General features: G+C 31.8%; 3 protein-coding genes across 6 annotated transcripts in view; 2 read left to right on the top strand and 1 right to left on the bottom strand.

Moving 5' to 3' along the window:
* The window catches only part of LOC125053159, a 49,957-nt gene extending 36,961 nt beyond the window's left edge, over positions 1 to 12,996 (top strand). The window contains exons 4-5 of the mRNA XM_047654391.1: positions 9,192 to 9,393; positions 11,829 to 12,996. Coding sequence (XP_047510347.1) covers positions 9,192 to 9,393; positions 11,829 to 12,433 — 807 coding nt within the window. The 3' untranslated portion in view covers positions 12,434 to 12,996. The remainder of the gene's footprint in view (positions 1 to 9,191; positions 9,394 to 11,828) is intronic.
* A 1,306-nt stretch (positions 12,997 to 14,302) lies between these two features.
* Positions 14,303 to 16,818, top strand: LOC125053046 (protein IMPACT-B-like). The gene is made up of 7 exons (XM_047654223.1): positions 14,303 to 14,420; positions 14,655 to 14,778; positions 14,867 to 15,099; positions 15,376 to 15,502; positions 15,791 to 15,894; positions 16,039 to 16,245; positions 16,585 to 16,818. The coding sequence occupies exons 2-7, from the start codon at positions 14,749 to 14,751 to the stop codon at positions 16,676 to 16,678; spliced, it is 795 nt and encodes a 264-aa protein (XP_047510179.1). The 5' UTR covers positions 14,303 to 14,420; positions 14,655 to 14,748; the 3' UTR covers positions 16,679 to 16,818.
* Positions 15,376 to 22,755, bottom strand: LOC125053044 (structure-specific endonuclease subunit SLX4). Of its 4 annotated transcripts, XM_047654221.1 has the most exons (7): positions 22,504 to 22,733; positions 22,232 to 22,430; positions 20,094 to 22,155; positions 19,877 to 20,054; positions 19,129 to 19,436; positions 18,437 to 18,589; positions 15,376 to 17,872 (listed from the first exon to the last, which is right to left on the bottom strand). In XM_047654221.1, the coding sequence occupies exons 2-7, from the start codon at positions 22,255 to 22,257 to the stop codon at positions 17,810 to 17,812; spliced, it is 2,790 nt and encodes a 929-aa protein (XP_047510177.1). In that variant the 5' UTR covers positions 22,258 to 22,430; positions 22,504 to 22,733; the 3' UTR covers positions 15,376 to 17,809. The 4 variants fall into 4 exon arrangements, with proteins under 4 accessions (XP_047510177.1, XP_047510176.1, XP_047510175.1 ...); XM_047654220.1 differs by having other exon boundaries at positions 19,877 to 22,155; positions 22,544 to 22,755; XM_047654219.1 differs by having other exon boundaries at positions 19,877 to 22,155; positions 22,504 to 22,732.
* Between the last annotated feature and the right edge of the window lie 1,900 nt (positions 22,756 to 24,655).

Here is a 24,655-nt window from a genome sequence, read left to right as displayed (position 1 = left end):
AACTGTAGCAAGTAGAGATCTGTGGTCACTGTTTACTCCTTCGGGAAAAAACGCGTGTTGCTATAAATAAATAAAATAATATTTAAAATAGGTAGAAAATAAACTTTGTTATAAAATAAACGTGTAATTACATTTATATGCAATATATTACAAATTAACCTGTGTTTCGATGTTTCATGATAAAACTGTAATTACAAAAAACCGTCAATCAATATTATAACTCGTGTTAAAGCCTTAATTATAGCAAGGGAAGACAAATAGATACAATTCCCATGAATTTAAAACATATTCGTATATTATTGAAAAGTTTGATAAACATCGAGAGTCCAATAACATGCCAAAGCCACATTAACAGCTTTGACAAACAGAATAACGTGAATATTTAGTGTTGCCAGCGTGTTAGCCATGTTTAATTGCGCAAGCAACACCGAGTAGTACGAGCGTAATACGAGATTAATTTTCATATGGCAAAGTTCTAAATTTTTATTTTATTAATTGTTTTCCACTACTGTAATACAAAGTAAAATTAGCTATAACAATCAATTGAGACCTTTGAAACTATTAAAAGTGAAATGACGAATACTGCTTAAAATATCTTAAACACAGATTCAGGAACAAAACGTAGCGCTAAGAGCGACTCCCATATGTCAAAAACGTATTGGATTTTGACATAGTTCGTGCTACGTTTCCCGTTTAACTCGGACCCGAGAAATAACATTCATAATATTTCCAGCTCTAGGAAGTATAAGTATAGTATAAGTAAGATCTAGAAGATTTCTAATATATAGATAAATAAAATTAATTAAATATAAGTGCACTAGAGGTATATAAGGACCTCTTGATTGCTATTACATAATCCTCACATAACATCTTGCCACCGCTAATGCAAAGTAAATGATAATTTACGTAAGAAAATAAGTAAATTTGTTATATAATCATCTAAAAAACAATACATGAATTACATAAATCACTTTGCTAATAAACTCTATGCATGACAAATCTTAAATAACTCTTATTAATGGAACTATGATGAGTTTGTACTAGAATCTAGTCATACTTAGATCAAGTAGGCATTTTAACATAGTTAGTAAATGGCTAATGAGTAAATGTTAAAATAAAAATTACGTATTATATTTACCGGGCACCGCGTAGTACCAAATTTTAAAATAGTTTGATATTAATAAATATTAATTTGGCCAAAAAAATATTGGATTACGTATATAACTAAATAAGAAATGTTATAATATGGTATAGTAGTAGTATATTAATTATACTGTATACGAGATGTACCTTAAAACCTAACCCTAACCTAAACCTAACCTAAAAGTTCAGGTTGGAACTGGTACCTCTACCTATGTCGAATTAATTATACGATTTGAGAGCTGATTGGAAGTATCGGCTCAAGTATTCCGATTTAAAAAAAAATTACGGTCATAAGAACAAGTAGTCGATTTCAAGCCTCAGCGATAAATTCCAGCTACTGAAAAATAAAACATTAGTTAGATTTATTTAGATAAGTTCTAAATCTTTAATCTATTGTAAAATGTGATTCGATCAAAATGTCCATTTTGAATAATTAGGTTCCTTTTGTAATCTGTTGATCGAGTAATTTGTAACAGCGATTGGTCAGAGCGGGTCATGGGAGCGGGCACCTGTCAACCGTTGTCAATTGTCAACCGGCGTGGTTATCTATGCCTTAATAACAACGATTACGATGCGGGATTTAAAAAAAACTATATCTTGATACAAAAAGAGGCTATCTCGTTGTTAATTACAATAGGAATAGGTAACAACAACAGCGGACAATTATTGCTAATAATAAATTGAATTTGAACTAATCTTTTATAGTTTGTAGACCATTTGTACCATAAACTTATGATTCTATATAAATAATATTCTTTTTTCGCACACATGAAGACATTATTCTGCTTTAAAAGGTATAAGGTATACGTACAATAATGTTTTTAGTTGGACACAAAAGCCACTCCTTGAAATACGGCGACGCCTTTTTGTATCTAAAAACATATTACTCAAATAAATAGAGAGCTTATCCAAAGCGCTAGATAAACCCTATATCATATAATATTTCCAATATGTTTTATGAAGCAGCTTTACGGTATTAAGAGGCGAGTAATAATATTGACAATATAATCTAGGTGAGCCACCATAAAGCGAATATTATCTGTGTAAATCCGACTTATGTAGCCTGTCACATTATGTGTTGTAGAAAAAGGCACTAAATAAAATTATAAATGTTTACTTAATTTCCTATTCAAAGCAAAATATCTGTTATATACTGTAATTATCTGTGACGCCACGAAAATTCGAGAGCCAATATAATGGAGGAAACAGCATATTCATAAGACATAGTTTTACAACCGACTTATACGTATGGGATGTTCTATCTTATAATAAATCATAACCCATATTTAACTTTGTTCATTGGTTTATTCTTCACAAAACAAGTCATTAATTTATATTCTTATAGAAAAACCCATGGAAAAAAATATACATATCTTACTCCTCTAAAGTCTGTCTTGAGTGACATTCGTTTTCTTCTTTTTATTAACCGCCGGTATTTGTGTTGCCACATACATCAAAATATGAAAGAAAGTACTACACAAACGCTACACCACCCCCCTACGGAGACAGAAAAACTAAGGCGAAAAATTATAGTATATAACAATAAAATAAAAAAAACTTAAAATATTTGACATTACAAAGAAAAACTTAATATTTACAAATCTAACCTAGTCTTAAATCTAACCGTTCTGCCTGACCTGGTAACAACAGGATTAGGGGCAGAAATGGGAGGAATATTTTCCACAGTAGGCGAGAGTAATGACGGCGACGCAGGGCCAGCGGGTACAAAGCTAGGTGTGCGAGCTGAAGGAAAAACAAACTGCTCGACAAACGCTGGTTTAACGCGATCCACAGTTACAGTTACGTCCTTCCCCTTTAAATCGATGTTCAGGGTTTTACCATCAATGGCGGGTCTGATATCAGTTGTAAATTGCGAAATAAATGAAAGCTGGTTGAGCTGTGCGGGAGCCAATTTCTCTCGACGCTGTACGAAAGCGTACAGCAATGGTTTGTGGTCTGTAAAAATGGTTGCATGTTGCACCTCGAGAATGTGACGGAAATGCTGTACACTTTCGTACACCGCCAGAAGTTCGCGATGGTAGGCAGGCCACTGCGACTGATTGGGAGTCAGTTTCTTGCTGAAAAATGACAGAGGGCACCATTGTCCATTGATCAACTGCTGTAAACAGGCGCCGATGTGCATGCTAGAAGCATCTGTAAAAAGACCCAAAGGTGCATCATTTACTGGATGTGTAAGTAGCGTGGCGTCTGATAAACTTTTCTTGCAGTCTTCGAAAACTCTCAACAGCTCGGGCGTCCATGGATACGGTTTGGAGCCTTTGCCATTGATCTCGACTAAAGCGTCTACTAACTGCGCTTGAAACTTGGCGGCATGAGGGATGAAACGGCGATAAAAATTAATCTTACCGAGAAAACGCCTCACGCCTTGCACGGTGTCAGGAGGGGGAAAATCTAATAGCTTTTGAACGCGGTCCAGAGGAGGCCGCGTACCATTAGCGTTAATGAGATATCCGAGAAATACAACCTCGCTGGCACCAAGAATGCACTTAGATGGATTGATCACCACCCCGTAATCTTGTAGGCGCTTAAAAAGGACGCGCAGATGCTCTCTGTGGCTGCTCTCGTCCACTGAAAAAACAAGCACGTCATCGATATAAGGAAAGCAGAAATCGAGACCCCGCGTGACCTCGTCGATAAAACGCTGGAAGGTTTGGCCAGCATTGCGCAGCCCAAAGGTCATGAAAGGATACTCGAAGAGGCCAAACGGGGTAACGATGGCGGTCTTCGCGATATCTTCTTCAAAAATGGGGATTTGATGGTACGCTTTCACTAAGTCAATAGTGCTGAAAATAGTAGCTCCAGCGAGGCTGCAGGCGAAATCATTGATATGACGAACGGGGTATCTATCTGGTATGGTCCTAGCGTTTAATGCGCGATAATCGCCACAAGGACGCCATGTGTGGTCTTTTTTGGGTGTCATGTGCAATGGTGACGACCAAGCGCTTTTAGAGGGTCTTGCTGTGCCGCATTGAACCATGTCTTCAAATTCTTTTTTGGCAGCAGTAAGTTTTTGAGGTGCCAGGCGACGGGGACGACACGACACAGGAGGACCATCAATAGTTTTAATATAATGCACGGTGCTGTGCTTGATGATTCTAGGTAGACCAGGTGGACGCGTGACATCAGGAAACTCAGTAAGTATGTGTGTTAAACTAGAGTTATTAGAAATAACGGTCTTGACACTGGATTGACTGGAGGATGCAATGGAAGTGGGGATAGATAACCCAGTGCTACCATCTAAGAGACATTTGCTTCGGCAGTCCGGTAATAAATTATAATGACTTAAAAAATCGGAGCCGATAATCGGTGTGTCAACATCCGCAATAACAAAATTCCAGTGGAAATCCCTGCGTAAACCTAGGTTAAGATGCAAAGATATGTTGCCATAGGTTTTAATAGAACTCCCATTCGCAGCGCTTAGATCAAAATCTGCAGAAGCACGACGGTTTTTTTCAAGACGCTTAGGAAAACAACAGAGATCCGAGCCAGTATCCACTAGATACTGGAGTTTCGAATGTTTATCTGTAACAAAAATACGGCGGCTTTGATGAGAACAATCAGTCGCCGCGTCTACTGACTGTGTTTCCTGTTTTCCGACGGCGAGGTGTCGGGTTGCCAGTTGCAGGGTTTGGTACATTTGGTTGCCCTGCTATTGAACCTTCTATGGTACCAACACATATCTGGATTTCTAGGTGAGGCACCGCGAGAACGCTGTCTAGATATTGATTTGCTGCGTGAGCGACCGCGAGGATGCGAGTTGGTAAGAGATGCAACTTGCTTGCTTAAATCTTCCACTGTCTTTACTAAAGAATCCAGTACCGATGGTGCAGGCGCTGGCATCGCACAGGAGTACACCTGGTGGCTGGGTCCTGATATCTCTGTGATCTTGTCTGCGAGGTCTGCTATTTTGTCCAGACTCAGTTCAGTTTGCGAAGCTAAAATAGCCTGAATATTTTGAGGAAGACGGCGCATCCAAAGCTGGCGCAAAATATTTTCATCTGTAAGGGTGTTACCCGCTAACGAACGCAGATGACGCAGAAACTGCGATGGTCGCCTGTCTCCAAGCTCCTCTACACTAATAAGCTGGCGTACCCGCTGTTCCTCTGACATTGAAAGACGCCGTACTAACTCATCTTTTACCTTTTTATACCGTTGGCCTATGGGTGGGGGTCTGGTAATGATATCCTCAATCTCCCCAGCTAACTTTTCGTCTAATCTACTTATTACATAATTATATTTGGTATTATCACCAACAATACCCGCTATATCAAACTGAGCTTCTACCTGCCCAAACCATACTGCTGGTTTATCAGGCCAGAAAGGTGGTAACTTGACAGTTACCTTGCACACCGCTTGCTCTTCAGACTTGAGTGTTGATTCTGATGTAGATCCAATATCAGTCAGTTTCTGCTGAAGAGCTGCATTCTCCAGTGTCAGCTGTTGTAATCGCAGTTCTAATTCCCTATCAGCCATTATACCACACGACCAAGCAAGATGAAATAATAAAAAAAAAATTTGTAGCTGTGAGAGAGGTGCAGTGGCAGATCACACGGTTAGTATACAGGTAAGCTAAACTGTAAACATATAGGTTGTCATATCAAATAGATATAAATATAACAATTAACAATATATGCACAATAATATAGTTGAAGTGTTTTGTAAATGCGACAAATGACTCGTGAAAAGAAAAACCATCCAGACGATCGCGCTGCTGGAGCACCTGGCCCTGGAGCGACACGATTGGGGGCCGCACCTCGTCGTTGCGCCCTCGTCGCCCGTGCTCAACTGGGAGTGCGAGTCCAAAAAGTGGTCACGTCACGTCGGAAACTTCACATCACGTCGGAAACTTCACATCACGTCGGGAACTTCACATCACGTCGGGGTCACCAATTATGGGATGTTCTATCTTATAATAAATCATAACCCATATTTAACTTTGTTCATTGGTTTATTCTTCACAAAACAAGTCATTAATTTATATTCTTATAGAAAAACCCATGGAAAAAAATATACATATCTTACTCCTCTAAAGTCTGTCTTGAGTGACATTCGTTTTCTTCTTTTTATTAACCGCCGGTATTTGTGTTGCCACATACATCAAAATATGAAAGAAAGTACTACACAAACTCTACATACGCATTCCTAGGCTCTCTTTACACTTATGTACCTAAGTTTTATGAGTCATCTTCGCAGCACTAGGAAGTGCAGGATAATATAGACTTACGGTCCATAAAAACATCATGTTCTATGATGTTTGTCAGGATTAATGCAAATCGCTCGCTGCTAGGAACTAGCAGAGTTAGAACTATTTTATATTAAACTGGAACTGCCCGAGATAGCATTTATATATTTATGGTTTTTTTTATTCAATTGAAGATTATCTATAGTAAAAACTTTTATAAAAAACTAATCTAGAAATTACCTGATGATTATTATCCTCAATGCTCCATCACCTTTGATATTTGACATAACGGTGTCGCAATCATTAAAAAAACGTCACCTAGACAAGCAATGCACCTGCAATACCATTAAGCCAATATTAACTGCGGAGAATCTCTTCCTCCCTCGAATTAATATCGAATCAATCCGCCATTAAAGCAACGGTCTCACGCCCCGGCAAATTATCTTTCACCCCATCAGGAAGGTGGAAAGTCTAATAGAAATCGGTAATAAGAAACGCTAATCGTGCACGCGTCTGTGGACAGTTAGAGCGCCATCTTGTTGCGAGCGGCAAAAACTTATATTGGATGTGTCAAGGTATGATGGATGTTGGCGCGCAAAAAGCGTCGCGTACGGAACCGATCGTCACGGAATGCTACTGCGTTACCGCTTTCATAATCGATCTTTCGTACCGTAATATCGTTGATGCTAACGGATCATTTTGATTCTCCTGCTTTTGTTCGTTTATAGCTTCTTTTTGTATTTTTTAGTGGTGCGATCGATTCAACAAATTAATAAATAAATTAAAATTAATAAATAATTGTCTAGATTTGATAAACTACCATCATCATACATAAAATTTAAAATTATTTCATAAATGCCATACGAGGTAATGTGTATTTCATTTTGTCAATTTTGTACATTCGAAATTCAAATATCAATATAAAGACTTACTTACACTACACTTATTCGTTCAACAAAAATATTGTATTTCTGCATTTCCAATAATATTGCTTTATATTTCTTTACAAAATATAATGTTAATTAAATATATTCATGATATAAATGATGATTATTAGGTATTTTATCTTGCATATACTCAATCAAAGCGCGCCCCAACCACTTACCTAAAAATAAGTGACCATCAAATTAAAAGATAGAGCCATCACTAGTCAATTTCCTGATATGGCAACACTTGAATATGAACTAATGAGGAAAGCCGGGGAACTAAGCAAGTCATTACTTCCACCTGGCTGTTCGCACGGACTTTCATTTCATTTATTACCTACTAAAGATACAGCGTAATGAAAAATTCCAATGTTTGATATTGTTGAATAACATGCGCTGTTTTATATACCTACATATTAATCTGTGAACTCTTATCTCTTGTGCTCATAAAAGCAGCCGTCTAAGCTTCTTGTTAAATCTACGATCTCAGATAGAGGAAATAGAATTTGTATTAATAAATTTATAAGAGATAAAATTCTAAATATTTCATTTATTATACTAGAACAAAAGATAAAATGGACTAATTAATGTTTTAAATTATCTAACACTTTCTGCAAGTAGCAGGTTTTCTATTCAGGATTAAAAATAATTTCATTTAAAGAGTTATTTCTTTTCAAACCTAAAGAAAACAGTAAACGAAAAATTTCAAAATTGGAACGCCAAAAAAATCTACAAACCATCAATATTTTGACACGTAACATCTTGCGCATCAGCATAATCATAGATTACCTAAATTGCAGTATCCTTCGATTTTCAGATTACAAAGTAGTCATTGCCATATTAAAAAGTCGGCGTTAGACAAACCCTCTAAAGGTCCACTGGCATCTCAGTAAAAAAACTATAGAATATCGATTGAGCGTCTAATGGCGTAATTACTAGTTTCCCGCTAAAATTAACGCCTCGAAATTCAACTGGGCTACTATTTACACATTATCTTTGACAGACCATAAAGGTTATAATTATTTTTTTAGAAGTTGCGTTTTGGATAATCGTAATGGATTTCATAACATGTGGTTTCCGTGCATTCTGTTAACATTTCAAACATCTGTCTATTAAAATATTCCTCTGACTTTAAGGTTTATTTCACATTGGTTTTCCATAATATACTATTTCGATTGAAAATATAACAATACATATTATGTATCATAATCATATTTTTTTTTAATTTGTTATACTTGTAATACGTCGAAACGTATTATATCGTAAATGTTAAGATAAGAATGGCATAAATATGTTGTATAGTCTAGATTCCAGAGTTAAGGTGTAAAATTAATTTCAATGTAATTATAGGTACGAAACTTAAAACTAGTAATATCACTTGCATGGAACAAATGGGTTTTTAAACAATTACTGGCCGTTTTTGCTGTGGGCGGGTTGAAAAAACAAATTACACGTACTTCCCTGTAGTGAATGAGACGTTTCTCGGTAAAACAAACAACGTATCGATGTATGTCATTATTAAACAGCCATTAAGTTCACGCGTCTGCGGAATGCCGCATCTGCAACACTTTGTTAATGATGTAAAGTTTATGAATACGATTGAGGTGTTGCTATTTAAGTAATCTAACCTAGTTATGGAGAGCTCTGGTTTCACATTTTCTTAGGTAGGCTAAATTATCATTAGTTTTTTAGAACAAAATGCATGAAACAAAATGGTGTCTGGAGATATTTTTCAGGCGTTCGAGCCGTGGCCCTTTAGGTGAACGGTCCAGGTTTTCAGCCATACTGGCCTATATAGTACACTCAGTTAAATCATAGGTTTTTTAAACAAACTTTTGAATTTTTTTTTTCATCAAATATTTGTAGGAATTTTAAATTCGTTAAGACACAAATTAATAATAAAAAATGTTTATTTCCAGCAAGTGGCAACACCGACCGTCGTGAAAAAGATACTGCGTCTCAAGCAAGAAAACCCTGGTATGTTTGCGTGGGAAATTCGCGAAAGACTTCTCAGCGCGAGAGTGTGCGAGCCGCATTCCATACCATCGGTGTCTTCTGTTAATCGGATTTTGAGGAACAGTGGCCTGGCTTGGAGTGACGATGAACCTAGGAACCCTCATGGTACGTTTTCGGTCTTAATTTTACATCTGCGACCCATATATAAAAATTTACTGAAGTAGCTTCAAAAATAACAAGGAAAAAACTATCCTATTATAGTCATTATATAAAATAAATAATCGCTTTTAATCATGTGATGAGAGAGCGAGACAGAGATACTATTTTTTAAACACAGAAAGAACAAAATTTAATGAAATATACTGTTATTACCAATAAATTAATTACGATAATAAAAACTAAATTATAAGAACAATCTCAAGCTGAGTATGAATACCAATCGCTTAATGCTCTATTATACATTTTTGTTTTAATTACTTGGACTTACACCTTTCTTGTCGCTATTTAAATAATTATATAAAAACACGTGACATAGTTCCGCTAATGAAATCTAATATGTGTAATATGTTACACTAATTTACACTCGTGGACATATACTTAGACAAGCATCTATCAACTCGTTTTCTGTTAAAGAAAGGTAGTATTTATTTCTGAATACAACATAACATTGTATGACAATTACTCTGATATAAACAGGGTTTCGTATGTATAAGTAGTTAAATAAACTTCTACGTGTTACAAACCAAAATATGTATATTAGTATAGTAAAATAGTAGTATTTTATATTTCAAAAACATTTACTACAAAGGTTAAAACATTGTGTCTCTTACATTTAAAAGTAGTTCATCACAAAAAATAGATTAGTAAGTATTACTATATGTACTACAATTATTAGTAGTAGTAATTATTAGTAGTGAAATTTTTTGTGGATACATCTAATGTGTTTATTTTATGTTTTATTTTTTTACTTTTTTTATTGTATAGAGATGTATCTGTTTTGTTTGTTTTGTTTCCCAAATAAATAAATAAAAATTTCAATTGAAACATAATAAAACACACAGTTAAGAGATCACGTGATGAATTGTGATCTTATCGCTAAAAACGATTACGTTCAACACGAACGAATGAAGATTGATAAAAAATATTATTAAAAGGTACGAGAAATATAGCTGCTTATAAACTAAGAAAGCTCATATGACAAAATACATTTTGCCTTTATTAAAATTAAGTAGATTTCCATATTGGTTCAGGATGTTCATTATCTTCTTATCTGTCAAGGATTGATTGATATGTTAATTAAGCAAGGAATTGTAACAGAATAACATTAACTTTGCAATTAATTATAATAAATGCTATAGAAAAAATAAAAATCACGGCGCATAAAAGGCGAGTCGTTTCTGGATTCGGTGCACAAAAGGAAAAGAATAAATATATATCAGTCTTAATTAATTGCCCGTGAGTTTATTTACACTGTGAAAGGCATTAAGCACCTTGAAACAAAACTCGTAAACTTAACTCGTAAAATATTTTGAAACATAGACAGGTGTAAATAAAGTAGGCGCTGTATAAAGGTACATATTATATTCAAATAGGTACTACATTAATTAATTTAAATTATGTCGCGTTGTATAAAAGAAATTAATTAGTTAATTAATTTATGTTATTTAAGTCGTGTGCGGCTTTATAATAAGTGTTATTTAATTCAATTTATGATTATTAATTATATAAGTATTACGTTCAGCTATTGCCGTAGAACCCCAGATCGAGTCCTAGCTCAAAAATATTCTTGGCCTCAAGCCGGTTTGATCATGATCAGATGCAGAAATGGTCTTAAACTTAAATGATGAAAATTCGGGTTAATGATTGAGTTTTGTATTATTAAAACTCTTTCTTACATGCTGTTATGTTTCTTCTAGACATTTCAAAACGAAAAGAGACGGCAAATTGGTTCCTTCCTTTGTTTTTTTTTTAATTTTATAAGTAACATATTAATCAAAATTGGACAGATTGTGTTATTTTAGTTAATAACTCATAGTTTTAAATGTCATTTTTTGAAATTAATCATACCGTCTGACATGTAGAATATCCAATAATTCACCTCACGTGTCAACCCGTAAATTATTTAACATTTTCTTTTATTAAGGGCTATTGACAGCGCTTGGCATTTGTTTTAGATCATAACGTTGTCCATTTTATGAGCATGTTTAACTTTCGATGTCATATTTATTGACAACATTGTCGTCCAGTGGTTATGGCTGTCGTAAATTTTATTATATTAGCAATTTCGTTTTGAGTATAATTAATGAGTTTAAAGGCACCTCAGATAGAACGAATGATTTGTTTTTGCATCTCTTATGTAAATGCTTGTTGGCTTATGCTCCTTTTTTCAAATTTTGTTTTTAATACTTCTGGTTACATCAAGGCAACGCATTATATATTCTAATGTTTAAAGTATATCCCTATTTTTATTTTATTTCTGCTCATGGGTCAACAAAACTTGTTTGAACACTATAAATATACTATGTATAGTTTGCATCCTTATACGTGTAGTGATTTGTTCATTAAGTACCCAAAAATAACAAATGTATTTTATTTTCTAGAAACCTACGCACAACCAGAAATAACACAAAACATGATGGACTACATGAAGAATATGCCCCATGCTCTACCGCAGCAAACACCTTACTTCCCTCACACCGCAGTAAGAGTTCCACCACCGCAAACTGATTACGACAGGCGTCTAGCTACCACTTGGCTTCTGGCCAATCAGCAGGCGCAACTACTCAAGCCATACCCTATATCCCCCTGGCAGAGAGTCATGATGCCCTACCCAGACACTAAAACCTTCTCCCCCTACTCTCTAAATATTCAAGAAAGGCCAGACGAAGTCAAATCTGAAACGTCAGAACAAATATCAGTCGAAGCCAGTGATGACAGCACTGATAGGCCTGACACCGACGACCAAGAATCAAAAGTTAAGGAGAAAAAGAAAAATCCATATTCTATCGAGGAGCTCCTTAAAAAACCAGATAAAATTGTCAATACTAATCCTATAGGGTTCCAGAATTTTCTTCGGCAACCGAGCGGTAGTTTTATAGAGTGCGAGAAGACCTTAAGCAATCGAAGCTCGCCGGCAAGTTATTGCTCTGTTCAAAGTGGAGGTTCGATTGATTGCTCTGTGGAATCGAGTTCCGAAAAGAACTAGTCGATGTTGCCAGTTGTAAAATCTCTTGGACATTAAATTTTTAACCTAAAGACATTGAGTGTAGCCATATTAAATATGTATCTTTGCCATAATTTATGCGTTCATTAGCATTGTGTAGCTATAAAAAATATTTAGGTAATTTATTTATATGTAACTTATTATTATTTTATTTATAAGAAAGTTTTTAATGTATGTTAGTCTAGTTTTAGAGATTATTAGTATATCTGTAAATACTTCTAAGAGTTTAATCATAATACTGGTTAAATGTTAAGTACTGTAACAAAATATTGAAAATAAAAGTGATTAATAAACATTCCAATATTTAAATATAATGAAATGTTGACGACTGAAATAATATACAGATAAATAATGATTGCAGTATGTATTGTAACTATGTATTTTAACACACTTAAAAAAACTGTTTCGTGTTTCTTTGATAACCTATTTTGCATAACGTCAACGTTACTTTTGTAATAAATACATGAAACACTAATCAATAATTATTATCTTCTGTATAAAAATCGTATGTACATAATACAATTAGGTGTATAAATATATTTTAGTAGCACAATAAACCAAATATCAAAATTATTGTTTCTTTTTTATGAAAAAAAAATATGATCAAGTCAAAACTCGCCCATATTAATAGAGTGTTAGTATAATTTTACGTCGCATAATTACAAGATTTGTATGTAAATTCTATTGCAATGCGCAAGAAAAATGCTAATTCATATAGAACCTCAGTAATTTCATGCAAAACTAATGCCTAGGTAAATTATAAAGCGCAACATTAATCATTTATTGAAATGAAATGATACAACTCACTATGTAGTTTTTTCGTGTTCTATGGTATATTTAATGGCGCCTACAGTCCCGTGGATTTTTATGAAACTAAATATAGACAAATAATAAATATTACAACTGACAAGTTCAACAGACTGTATCGCCACTCTCTTCTTTTGTGGACTATTCCTAATTAATTAGCATTCTACGCCATTGTTAGTTAAACGAAAAAGGGCCACGTGACATAATGAGAGGTAATATTCATTTCGAAACAAAACTAGGAAAGTGATTTTGTCTTAAGCCCCTTTACAAAAAAAAATCTGTCAAATTATTATTTATAATATCTTATAGTATTCGGTTATGGAACCTGAAGTTGTAGACCCACGTTGTAATATTATAAAACGATTTAGAAATTAATATCGTGACCAAAATATCCTGTCCAAGCTTAATTTTCTATCTGAAGAAAAAAGATAAATATTCTTAAATTCCAAAAATATTACACGAATTACTTATTAATAACAAGTAGGTACATACCTACTATGAATTTATCCTGAGCTTTGGAATAATACTAAACGGCGCAAACACGATGCTACGACTGTAGGTAAGATGTATTCTTATTTAATTCTATTGATTTAAGGACTGTGGGATAAAAATCATTCTTTAGGTACATTGCCTTATTAGAGTCCAGAAAAACAAAAGAAACATTACAATAAATAATGTTTTTTTTATCGAAATAAATTAATAATGCCTATGGTGAAGAAGACCTTTAAATCGAGGAGAACGCAAACAATTAACAAATAATATTATTTAGCTATTAAATATATAAATATATATCTTTCTGGTGTCATATTATCTAAAATGTATTTAGGAACATAGTTAAAACGGAAAACCTCAAATATTATGAATTATGATCACATTATATTATATAGGTATTCACGGTATGTACGTTGAAATTTGAATAGATCTACAGACTACTCAGTCAAAGTATTAACTCAAACTTGTAGTCGCTTGACAACTTGATGTCGATTATCAAGTGTCAAAAACAAAGTGCCAAAATTGACAAGATAACAGAGTCATCAACTCATCAGTCATCAATCATCATTCACGAATAACAACACATGTGAAGTGTTAAATTTGTTGCATTGTGTGTTGTTTTTGTATTTAAATTGTATTATCGTATTATATGATATATTTTATCTTAAAGGTAATTTATTGAATAAGTTGTTTGTTTCTGAAAATAGCTATAATTTTATATTTAACCACGTTCACTGTCTACATATTAAAATAATTGGTAACATTAATACTTTTTTAAAGCTCTGTAAAATAATGTTAAATAATAAGAGAAAGTCTTACTATCATAAAGAATATTAGTTAACTATTATGACATTGATATATTATTTCAGTGTATACAAATTATGTTGTTTTATTTTGTTTACAGTCAGTGTGAGTATACAACAATAGGTCATACAGACATATGTATTTAATTCTGAGCAGTTTTTGCAGTCTTTACTCTACATATTTTTTAAACTGCAATGGATACAGATGATAATCTCACAAAGCAGGTGAGGGTTACGGGTTACCTACCAAACACTGTTTATATTTACAGATTCATATTATACATTAATATATATTTCTCTTACTTTGCAACAGATTGAAGAAGTTGAGGCTCTCACATCGATCTATGCTGATGATTTTATAATTGACAGTGAAACACACAGGTCATATAGCATTAAAATTAAGGACAACAATAATGAAGTGATATTAAGTGTGACTATGCCATCAAACTATCCCCTTCAAGCACCTCCTAAATATGAGTTCTCAGCTCCTTGGATGGATAGAAAAGCAAAAGAAAATCTACGATATAGTTTAGAGGAAGTTTATTTGTATGTTATTATTTTCCTACATTTAAGTAACTAACTTTAACATTGATGCAGTAAGCTAAAAGTGTTTAAGAGTAAAATGTTCATAACTTCATGCTTAACATTGGTATAGATATTTGGTTTATACTACAAACCTTGGTCAATTAAAGAAATAGATATTTTAGGATTCCTGTCTAAACTTGAAACTATAAATCAATTTTTCAACAAACATTGAAACAGAATTTCCAGGTATAATATTAATGCAGGTATAATAAAAAATATGAAATAATTCTGTTACAGAGAGAATATTGGTGAAACTGTTATATTTCAATGGGTTGAAAAAATAAGAGAAACATTACAAAAAATAAAGCCGCAGAAAGAAGATAAAAAAAAGGCCATTGTTGTAGAAACATTAGATTTGTCACAGGTATTTTCAATTTATTTGTCATTCTAAAACATGTCTTAATCAAAGAATGTTTTTTTTTAGAATATGTTTTTATATGTTTAATTTGTACATCCTTTTCAGTTCTATTGTAATAATAAATTTATTTTTATCAGTGGTAAGAGAATGATCTTATAGGAAATAAATTAAAATTGACTATCTGCAATGATACATAAAATAATATTTTTTATAGCAAATCTCATTTGTGAATAATAATATGGATTTTTTTAGTTTTTATGTGTCTACTAAAATATAAATGTTTTCCAATTGTAGCTGGATATAAACTGCCCAGATATAACACATGGTGAAGTCATTATTGATAGGAAAAGCTCATTTCAAGGTCATGCAGCTGAAGTACACAGCTTGGATGATGTTACGTAAGTGTTTGATATTTTTAATGTAATGAAGAAAAATGTGTACAGCTCTCCTATATTATTCATATTGTTATTAAATATAATGATAGATTTCTTGTTTTTAAATCAACATTTTAGAAAAATTCTGATTTATATTTGTCTTTCCAGGGCAGTCCTCTTTAAGTTAAAACAAAATAAAAAGATTCAAAATGCAACACATAATATGTATGCATACAGAATAGAGCGACAAGCAGCTAAGGGCACGACAATACTTCAAGATTGTGATGATGATGGGGAGTCTCATGCTGGGGGAAGAATGCTGCATTTATTGCAGATACTAGACCAGAAGAATACACTTGTAGTGGTATCAAGGTGGTAAGTATGTTTATTTTTCTACGACAAATTGAGATCTTTTGTTCTTAACTGGCAGTTTTGTTGGGATGCAACAATACTAAGTATCTTTTATAGCATTGTCATTACATGAACATTGTATATATTTAAAACTTATTTGTTAAAGCTAGTAAATACTGACATTTTTGTCAGGTTATCTAAGGTTAAGATCCTTATTCATCATAAAGTACTACATGTATTAACAATTTGTATCATGTTATCTGATCATATTATACAACGCGCAACAAGCCAAAAATATACAGCCACATACTTCTGCAAAGTAAGTTTATACTTTATACATTTAATGCAAAATTTGTTCTTCAGGTATGGTGGAATACAATTAGGTCCAGACCGATTTCGGCACATTAACAATGCAACAAGACAAGTTATACAACAAGCAGGCTTGCTTAAAAAATGACAGTTAATATTCTATAGCACATAAATCGAAGCATATAAATGCGAAAATTAATGGCAATAAATTGATGTATCTATTTTTATAGAGCAATTGCTTAATGAAAATCTATTGTATGGAATGTAAATAAATTTTTATTGTTATAAGAGTTTTTTTATTTCCGTCAACTGTAAGCGTACCCCGTATCACCTACCAATACTGATTTTAATATTGTTTGTATCATTACCACTAAGTATTGTTGCTAATTGTTATTACCTGTATTAATATTAGCATAAAAAGATGTTACACACGAAACAAAGTACAAAAATGTTATGTCAAAAACACGATAGACACATATTAAGACATTATACCCTCATTTGTATATCTATAGCTTGGACAAGTCTCCAATCCCAGCTATGATCTACAGCAGTAACACGCTGTCCCTACTGATTCGTAAAACATTATATATCTAAAATAATATTTGCATATAAATGTTTGTATTAATGAAACTTTCATTTCTCAGTTACTGTAGAAATAAACAACATATTGGTAGTTTACCATTTAATAAATTACCCGTAAGTACAATTTATTTTAATACTTTCTCCACGATTGTACCTACTTCTGCCATTTAGTAATTTTAATAATACAATTTACACACAATACAAATTAATTGATCTGTCCAAGAATCCCTGATCTAGATTTTCTTTAGTTCTAAAGTCGACACTAGAATAGGAAATGCGTGAAAAAAATATTGTGTACTACAAGAGAATGAAACAGAGATATAGATCAAGAAAAATCTATATGAGATATGGATCCTCCCAGTACATATTTCATATGACTGCCAAGCATGGGCTTATGTTTGTTCACCACTGCTCAAAACAAAAAAGAGGAACGGAGAGAAGAACAAACGAGGAGCCGAAGTTTTTGAAAAAGGAAAAAAGGCAGAAACAGGGAAGCAAGTAACTTCTTGTCCGAAAAAAAATCTTTTATTTATTTTATATAAATTATACAACAATAATTTTCTAACACCTAATTTAATTAACTATTACTTGTAAAAGTTCAAAAATAAGTCTTAGTCCTACCTACCTACCCTAAGAATTCTTATTTTTACAATTAAATCTACTATGGGTTATATAATTTTGCAAAAAGAACTAGCTATCATCTTTTATTATCGGCAGTCTTCACAGTAATACATTTCTTATCCATGAATTTTAACAGGTCCTGCAACAACATCAGCAATTTAATATACTCTAAATTAACAAAATTGGTAAACCTATATAAATGCACATGCAGTTTTTTGGGAATAGAATCTCGCTGTTAGCTATTTTCGATGCTTTTACACACCAACGGGATGATGTTTAGCCTCATGAATCGCGACTGGAGCGCATATAGCCGGTGGGTAAGAAGAGGGGCACAATGCGAGAAAACTACGCTAGCTTAGGTCATGTATGGTCGGATACAGGCCTTGTAAAGTGTCACCTTGTGTCTATGGCACATCAGACTTTTTTTATTCAGGAGGAAGTAGAGGCGAGAGAGGACAAACGCGGCCTTGCGAGCGGCGGCCTCGGAAGCGGAAGTGCTTACGGAAGTGCATGCCGCAATCGAGCGTGACTCCTAGATATTTGACGTACTTTTGTAACGGGGTGGCTTGCCCGTATAGGGTTACGTCTTTTTTGAGGCGGAATGACTGAGCGAGAGCACCGGGGCCCCTGACAAAGATAACTGTGCCGCTCTTCTCGGGATTTAAAATGTCAAAGGTTCTTTAATATGGTTCAAACATCTTACCTTGGGATTATATCTATAGCCAGCAGCAACCAAATCCTTGTGTACTATATCTATATTGATTGGTTCATAACATAAAATAGCTTCCCTCAGCAGTCGGCGACATGATACATAATTGTGGAATGCTACATGTAACGGAACACGACAAGAATGTACCTAAAAAGGAAAATATTATTTATATTTTTATTTATGTATGTAATACTTCGTAGCAAAAATCTGTAAAAATTATAATAAAATAATAAGGAGAGCAACGTGTTTTCGAGCGATCTCGCGAAAAGAAATTAAATAGTGTGCGCTCACTATATTTAATTGTAATTTTCCAAGATCAAATCCACATACATAACATATACACTATAACTAAAACAAAACAAACAATAAAAAGAGATATTAAGAACATACGAATTATTTATGTATGATAATAATAATTTCTAAATTATGCTAAAACATTTATACATAACCATTATAACCTGAGTTTGATCACATTAAAAGAAAATTTTATTTATATTTTTTTTTATGGGTGGTGCAAGTACTTAATTAAAAGCATATAAAAATATTGGATGTTTGCATTAATTAAACTAAATTTTAATCAACCCAAGTTTATGCCAGGTCGGTAATATTTTGTATGCAAAGTTTGGTACAAGGAACTTTTATTCATAAAGTATTTGTTTATGTAATAAATTAAAATATCTATTTACCTTAGCTTTCTCTCTCTTCTGAAACACCCAATCCTCTGGTTCACAAGCAATATTCTTTATCGCTGGTGTATCATCAGTTTGGATAAAAATATTTTCTTCATCACCTAAATCTTGAGATGCTGCAGGTGATTTTTTAACAGAAAAATTGGTCTTTCTTGGTGATTTCTGTGACTTTCTAGGAGACTGGCTCAAATTTCCTGTTATCTTTTGAGGGGAATTGAGTTTTGGCTTTTTAGTAGGAGACCCATCCTCACATGACTCGACTACTGGATGAGTTTGATTGTAAATGTATGTCAGTAGTTGTATTGCTAAAATAGAGATAAAATTAATTCTGATAACATAAAACTATTGTATTTGTTTAAACAGCTACTTTAATATAATATGTATAATAATATTTTTGTAGAAAGAGAAAACTTGGGAAGATGGTATAAAAGGGATAGCGGGAAAAAACTGGAAAATTGTCGCATCAAATAGGGATAAGTGGAAGAGTCTGGAGGAGGCTTTCATTCCATCAAAGGTCGAGTACAAGTGCAAAACTTAAAAGACACGGACTTACTGTAGTTATAGTGTACTCGAATAAAGGCTATATATATTTTAATTTTTTATTTAATAATATTTTTGATATACTAATTATTGTATAAAACTAGATAATATTTGATTCATTAACTTATGATGCTACGAAAACACTTGAATGATGAAACTTAAATCAGCACTGTACCTCATTGGCTATAAATATAATATGTATTACCTCTTTTCCTTTTAAATGGTTTCAAGCCGTATTTCTCAAGTTCCTTATTTCGTTCTGGAGATGACATTGCTTCAAAATTTTGCATAGGTGTCACATCAACTGTTTTAATAATGTATTCATTATTGCTAGGTGTTTTGATAATCTCAAAGTTTTTTTCTTTGACGGGTGTAAGAATGTTGCACTCTACTGAATTCTTCTGACAATTCATATCAATGGAAGGCAAGTCTTCAAAATTATTTTTACTATTGTCAATACCAATATTTACAGAATAGTTTAATTCTTGATCTGATAATCTGCAAGATTCCGAATCACTTGCGGGCTCTTCACTGTTCGAAAAACTTGAGTTTTTGTTTTGAGTAATGTACTTTTTTGAATTATTAGTTGATTCGGATACATTGGTAGAATTTTTAATGATCTGATCAAACATGTCATCATAATCAACAGACAAATTATCTATCTTGCCAAGATTATACATTTTACTTAAATCAGAATTTACACTACAATCATTATACTCTTTTGATTGGGTTAGATGAATATTATCATTAGTACTATTATCTTGAATATTTCTTTCATTGTCTCTAGAAGTAAAATTAGGTACTTCAGTTTCTAATTTGTCATACAAAGTATCATTTATGTTTTTAATTGTACCTTTTTTATCTACACCTACAACATTTATATCTGGCAAGCTATCACCTGATTCAGAAGATTCTGTTAAATTCATGGTATCTATTGTTTGTATGTTCTCTTTTATGACATCTGCAACTGAATCAGGCACTATTGAAACTGTATTGATTTCATCTAAAACCATAATTTGATCACATTCAAATTTTTTTGAAGAACCCATAGTTTTTCTGAAATTTACATTCTCATCTACATAGACAATGGTATCATCGTCATTTAATTCTTGTGTCAAATCAATTCTATCCTCACAATTTAAACCACCCGCAATACATTCTGTTAGTTCCATAACATCATTTGAAAGTCTTTTTGATACATTAGAAATTTGTGGTTTCATATTACTAGGCACACATTGTGTAAGATCTATTGTATCATATTTAACTTCAGGTTTTGATAATTCAGAAGACATATTCAATATAGTTGATACTTCTTCATCAAACAAATCGGGTGATTTACATCTGTAGTGTGAAACAGTTGTTTCATTCAAGCTTTTTGAAAATGCAACAGATTTACGATATAAATCAGTTTCTGAATCTATGCATTCAGTCACCATTGAAAGCGGTTGTGAAAGTGTTTCATTAACTATATAATTTTTTTCATTATCATTATTTAATATTTCAATATCCGTATTATGTTGCAAATTATTAATTTTTTCAGACATTGATAATGATAGAGTTTCATTAGAAAGTATTTTGCTTGACATTGCTTGTTCAACACTTCCTTGAGAAGTATTATGACATAATATCTCTGTTTGGAAACTATAATTTCTTAGTTTTACATGACATATATTCTGAGCCATAGCAATACAACCACTAAGTAATATATTCAGTTCATCTTGTGAGCATATAATATCATTAAAGCCAATATAAGGCCCTTCAAACGCTGGACTTTGACACCTGCCTGGTATGTCTGACCAATCTCTTAAAAAAAATATTGTGTTTAAAGATTTCTCAACCAAACCATTCACATAAAATACATCATCATTTCTCATTTCTTCAAATAACATACAAGTAGATTTGTAAAAAATAGACTCCTTTTGTAAATTACTTTCAATAATTACATTGTTACTCTTTGAAGAAAGAATTTGCAAATATTTTGCAGATATTATCTGTTGTTTCTCTTCATCTGAAGTTGTCAGTAAATTATATCTTTTTCGTTTTATTTTATTCAAATTAGTAGCCTTCACTTCTGGCACTTGGAAACCATATTCTTTAAGTGTGGTTCTAATTTTATTACATTGCTCACGAGAAGTTAAAGTTTTTGTAACATCTGTTTCATTTGGACATTGTTTAGAATCATGTAAGGACTTTGATAATGCAATTGCTAATTGCAATTGTTCAGAGTCAATGTCTACACCAGATTTTTTACATATATTATTAAAATTTTTAGAATACTCAATTAAATCGTTTTTTTTCTTGATAAGGGTACGTATATCCTTCTGCCCCTTGATACGCTTTTGACATTTTCTCTTGGATTCTTTCTTTTGAGGATTTTTAGGGCCAACAATTTTTCTTTTCTCCTGAAATTCAGTTAGGCTTTCATCCTGTACAGCTTCATTTGAGAAATATTTACTAGTCACTTGAGTTTTAGATGTGCTTGCACTGAGGGAATTAAAACAAAGTTAAGTAACTACATATTTATTTAAATTAAATAAAAATAACAAGTTTCAGTACCTACCTATGACTAAAATTATTTATATTCATGTTATTTATATGGTAAATCTGGCCTTTCAGCTTCTTTCATAGCCTTCCTTATTTGATCTCCTGATCGATTTGGTAACCCTGCCGCAATCATTTGTTTTCTTTCAACTTCTTCTATTGGGTCTTCGTAAAGGGTTTCAACAGCTTTTCTTAGATTTTTTGTAGCGTCTATATTACTGAAATATAAATAGAGAACATTTTAACCTCAAATTGTGGTACAATAATCAAAGGCGATTGAAAAAACCTTACTGAAATATCAGTCCACAAACTACTCCAACGCTTAAAATACCTATTCCTACAAGGTTTCTAACTGTAGCTGCAGGTGTACCCTGTAATCTTCTAGGTTTCCATCTCGAACTATCAACTCCGATGGCCATATTTGTTGTTTTGAGTTTTATTTTAAAAGATTCAACCGACAAACCACAGACTAAAGACAAAGATAATAGCATATAATATAGTTGGTCGGTTCACAGTTATGTGCGTTTTCCAATTACAGCAAGAAACGTTGTGATTTTGTTGGATTACGGAAACAAATCCAACAAATCAAAAACCATGGCAATCGGTCCAGCCGTTCTCGAGTTATAAGTGCTGTAACAAACACGACTTTCTTTTATATATATAGATTTATCGAAAAATAAGGTCTTAAAGAAGTTTCACTTCTTACGTGTGTACACCTAGTACACGCACACATTTTTATTTATTATTTACTATTTATTATTTATTATTTATTATTTATTATTTATTATTTATTATTTATTATTTATTATTTATTATTTATTATTTATTATTTATTATTTATTATTTATTATTTATTATTTATTATTTATTATTTATTATTTATTATTTATTATTTATTATTTATTATTTATTATTTATTATTTATTATTTATTATTTATTATTTATTATTTATTATTTATTATTTATTATTTATTATTTATTATTTATTATTTATTATTTATTATTTATTATTTATTATTTATTATTTATTATTTATTATTTATTATTTATTATTTATTATTTATTATTTATTATTTATTATTTATTATTTATTATTTATTATTTATTATTTATTATTTATTATTTATTATTTATTATTTATTATTTATTATTTATTATTTATTATTTATTATTTATTATTTATTATTTATTATTTATTATTTATTATTTATTATTTATTATTTATTATTTATTATTTATTATTTATTATTTATTATTTATTATTTATTATTTATTATTTATTATTTATTATTTATTATTTATTATTTATTATTTATTATTTATTATTTATTATTTATTATTTATTATTTATTATTTATTATTTATTATTTATTATTTATTATTTATTATTTATTATTTATTATTTATTATTTATTATTTATTATTTATTATTTATTATTTATTATTTATTATTTATTATTTATTATTTATTATTTATTATTTATTATTTATTATTTATTATTTATTATTTATTATTTATTATTTATTATTTATTATTTATTATTTATTATTTATTATTTATTATTTATTATTTATTATTTATTATTTATTATTTATTATTTATTATTTATTATTTACTATTATTATTTATTATTTATTATTCGACACTTAATATTATAATGACAATTAAATTCATTAAATTCCTAACATATCTTCCTTTTTCCGTCCCTCTAAGTATCGGAAATCTAAACTTTTAGATTTGTATAAATATGAACAAAACTTCAAGATTAGTTTGCCACTAAAGTTTCACTTCTGACATGTGTATAAATACTTTGTACACACACACTTTTTTTTTTCGACACTGACTTCGCGCACTCTGCTGTTGCATTTGAAAACTAATTCACGTTCCAATTAAGCTTCAGCATTATGCGGCATTGTGCGGCACTGAGTCGCATTATGCTCTGTAATTGGAAAACGCACTATATTACCCCTGAGAAATGATGAAATGACACTGGAGTCTGGACTCTGGACTACTGTCAAGTCAACGTGCGAAGCTCTTTGTGTTTGTATTTGCTATTTAATTATGTTGTATTATACCATGGTTCATGTCATGTCCTGTCCGTTGACAAAGCAGGGCAAGTTGCATTTAAAGTACGCATATATTAGACATTATGTCATGAAACAATGGTCAAATATCTTCCTGTAATCAGGATTATCTAAAAAAAAAACGTAAGCACGAAGAAGGTGAATTAGCTGCTTAAGGCTCCCATAAAAATCCACTCCAAAAAAACATCGTCAACAAGAAAAGAATATAACATTAAATGATTTCGATAATTCGCTAAATAACTTTATGCCAAACGTATTTTTTTTATATAATAAGGGGGTAAACGAGCCTACGGGACACCCAAAAAGGGCAGTCATCGCGGCCCATGGACACCCATTTTTAGTGGGTGCGTTGCCGGT

Source organism: Pieris napi, chromosome 10 (assembly GCF_905475465.1).
Source record: "Pieris napi chromosome 10, ilPieNapi1.2, whole genome shotgun sequence".
Taxonomy (NCBI): Eukaryota; Metazoa; Arthropoda; class Insecta; order Lepidoptera; family Pieridae; genus Pieris; species Pieris napi.
The sequence above is the reverse complement of the archived record's forward strand: the minus strand, read 5'-3'. Positions and strand labels throughout refer to the sequence as shown.

What these genes read in the sequence shown, in the direction of transcription:
- LOC125053046 (XM_047654223.1), top strand. Translation starts at nt 14,749, where the DNA reads ATGGATACAGATGATAATCTCACAAAGCAG. An exon ending in ATGATAATCTCACAAAGCAG is followed by an intron (nt 14,779 to 14,866) that starts GTGAGGGTTACG and finishes ACTTTGCAACAG; the next exon opens with ATTGAAGAAGTTGAGGCTCT. An exon ending in AGTTTAGAGGAAGTTTATTT is followed by an intron (nt 15,100 to 15,375) that starts GTATGTTATTAT and finishes ATTCTGTTACAG; the next exon opens with AGAGAATATTGGTGAAACTG.
- LOC125053044 (XM_047654220.1), bottom strand. Translation starts at nt 22,257, where the DNA reads ATGAATATAAATAATTTTAGTCATAG. An exon ending in ATAAATAATTTTAGTCATAG is followed by an intron (nt 22,156 to 22,231) that starts GTAGGTACTGAA and finishes TAATTCCCTCAG; the next exon opens with TGCAAGCACATCTAAAACTC. An exon ending in AGAAGAGAGAGAAAGCTAAG is followed by an intron (nt 18,590 to 19,128) that starts GTAAATAGATAT and finishes TTTCCTTTTTAG; the next exon opens with GTACATTCTTGTCGTGTTCC.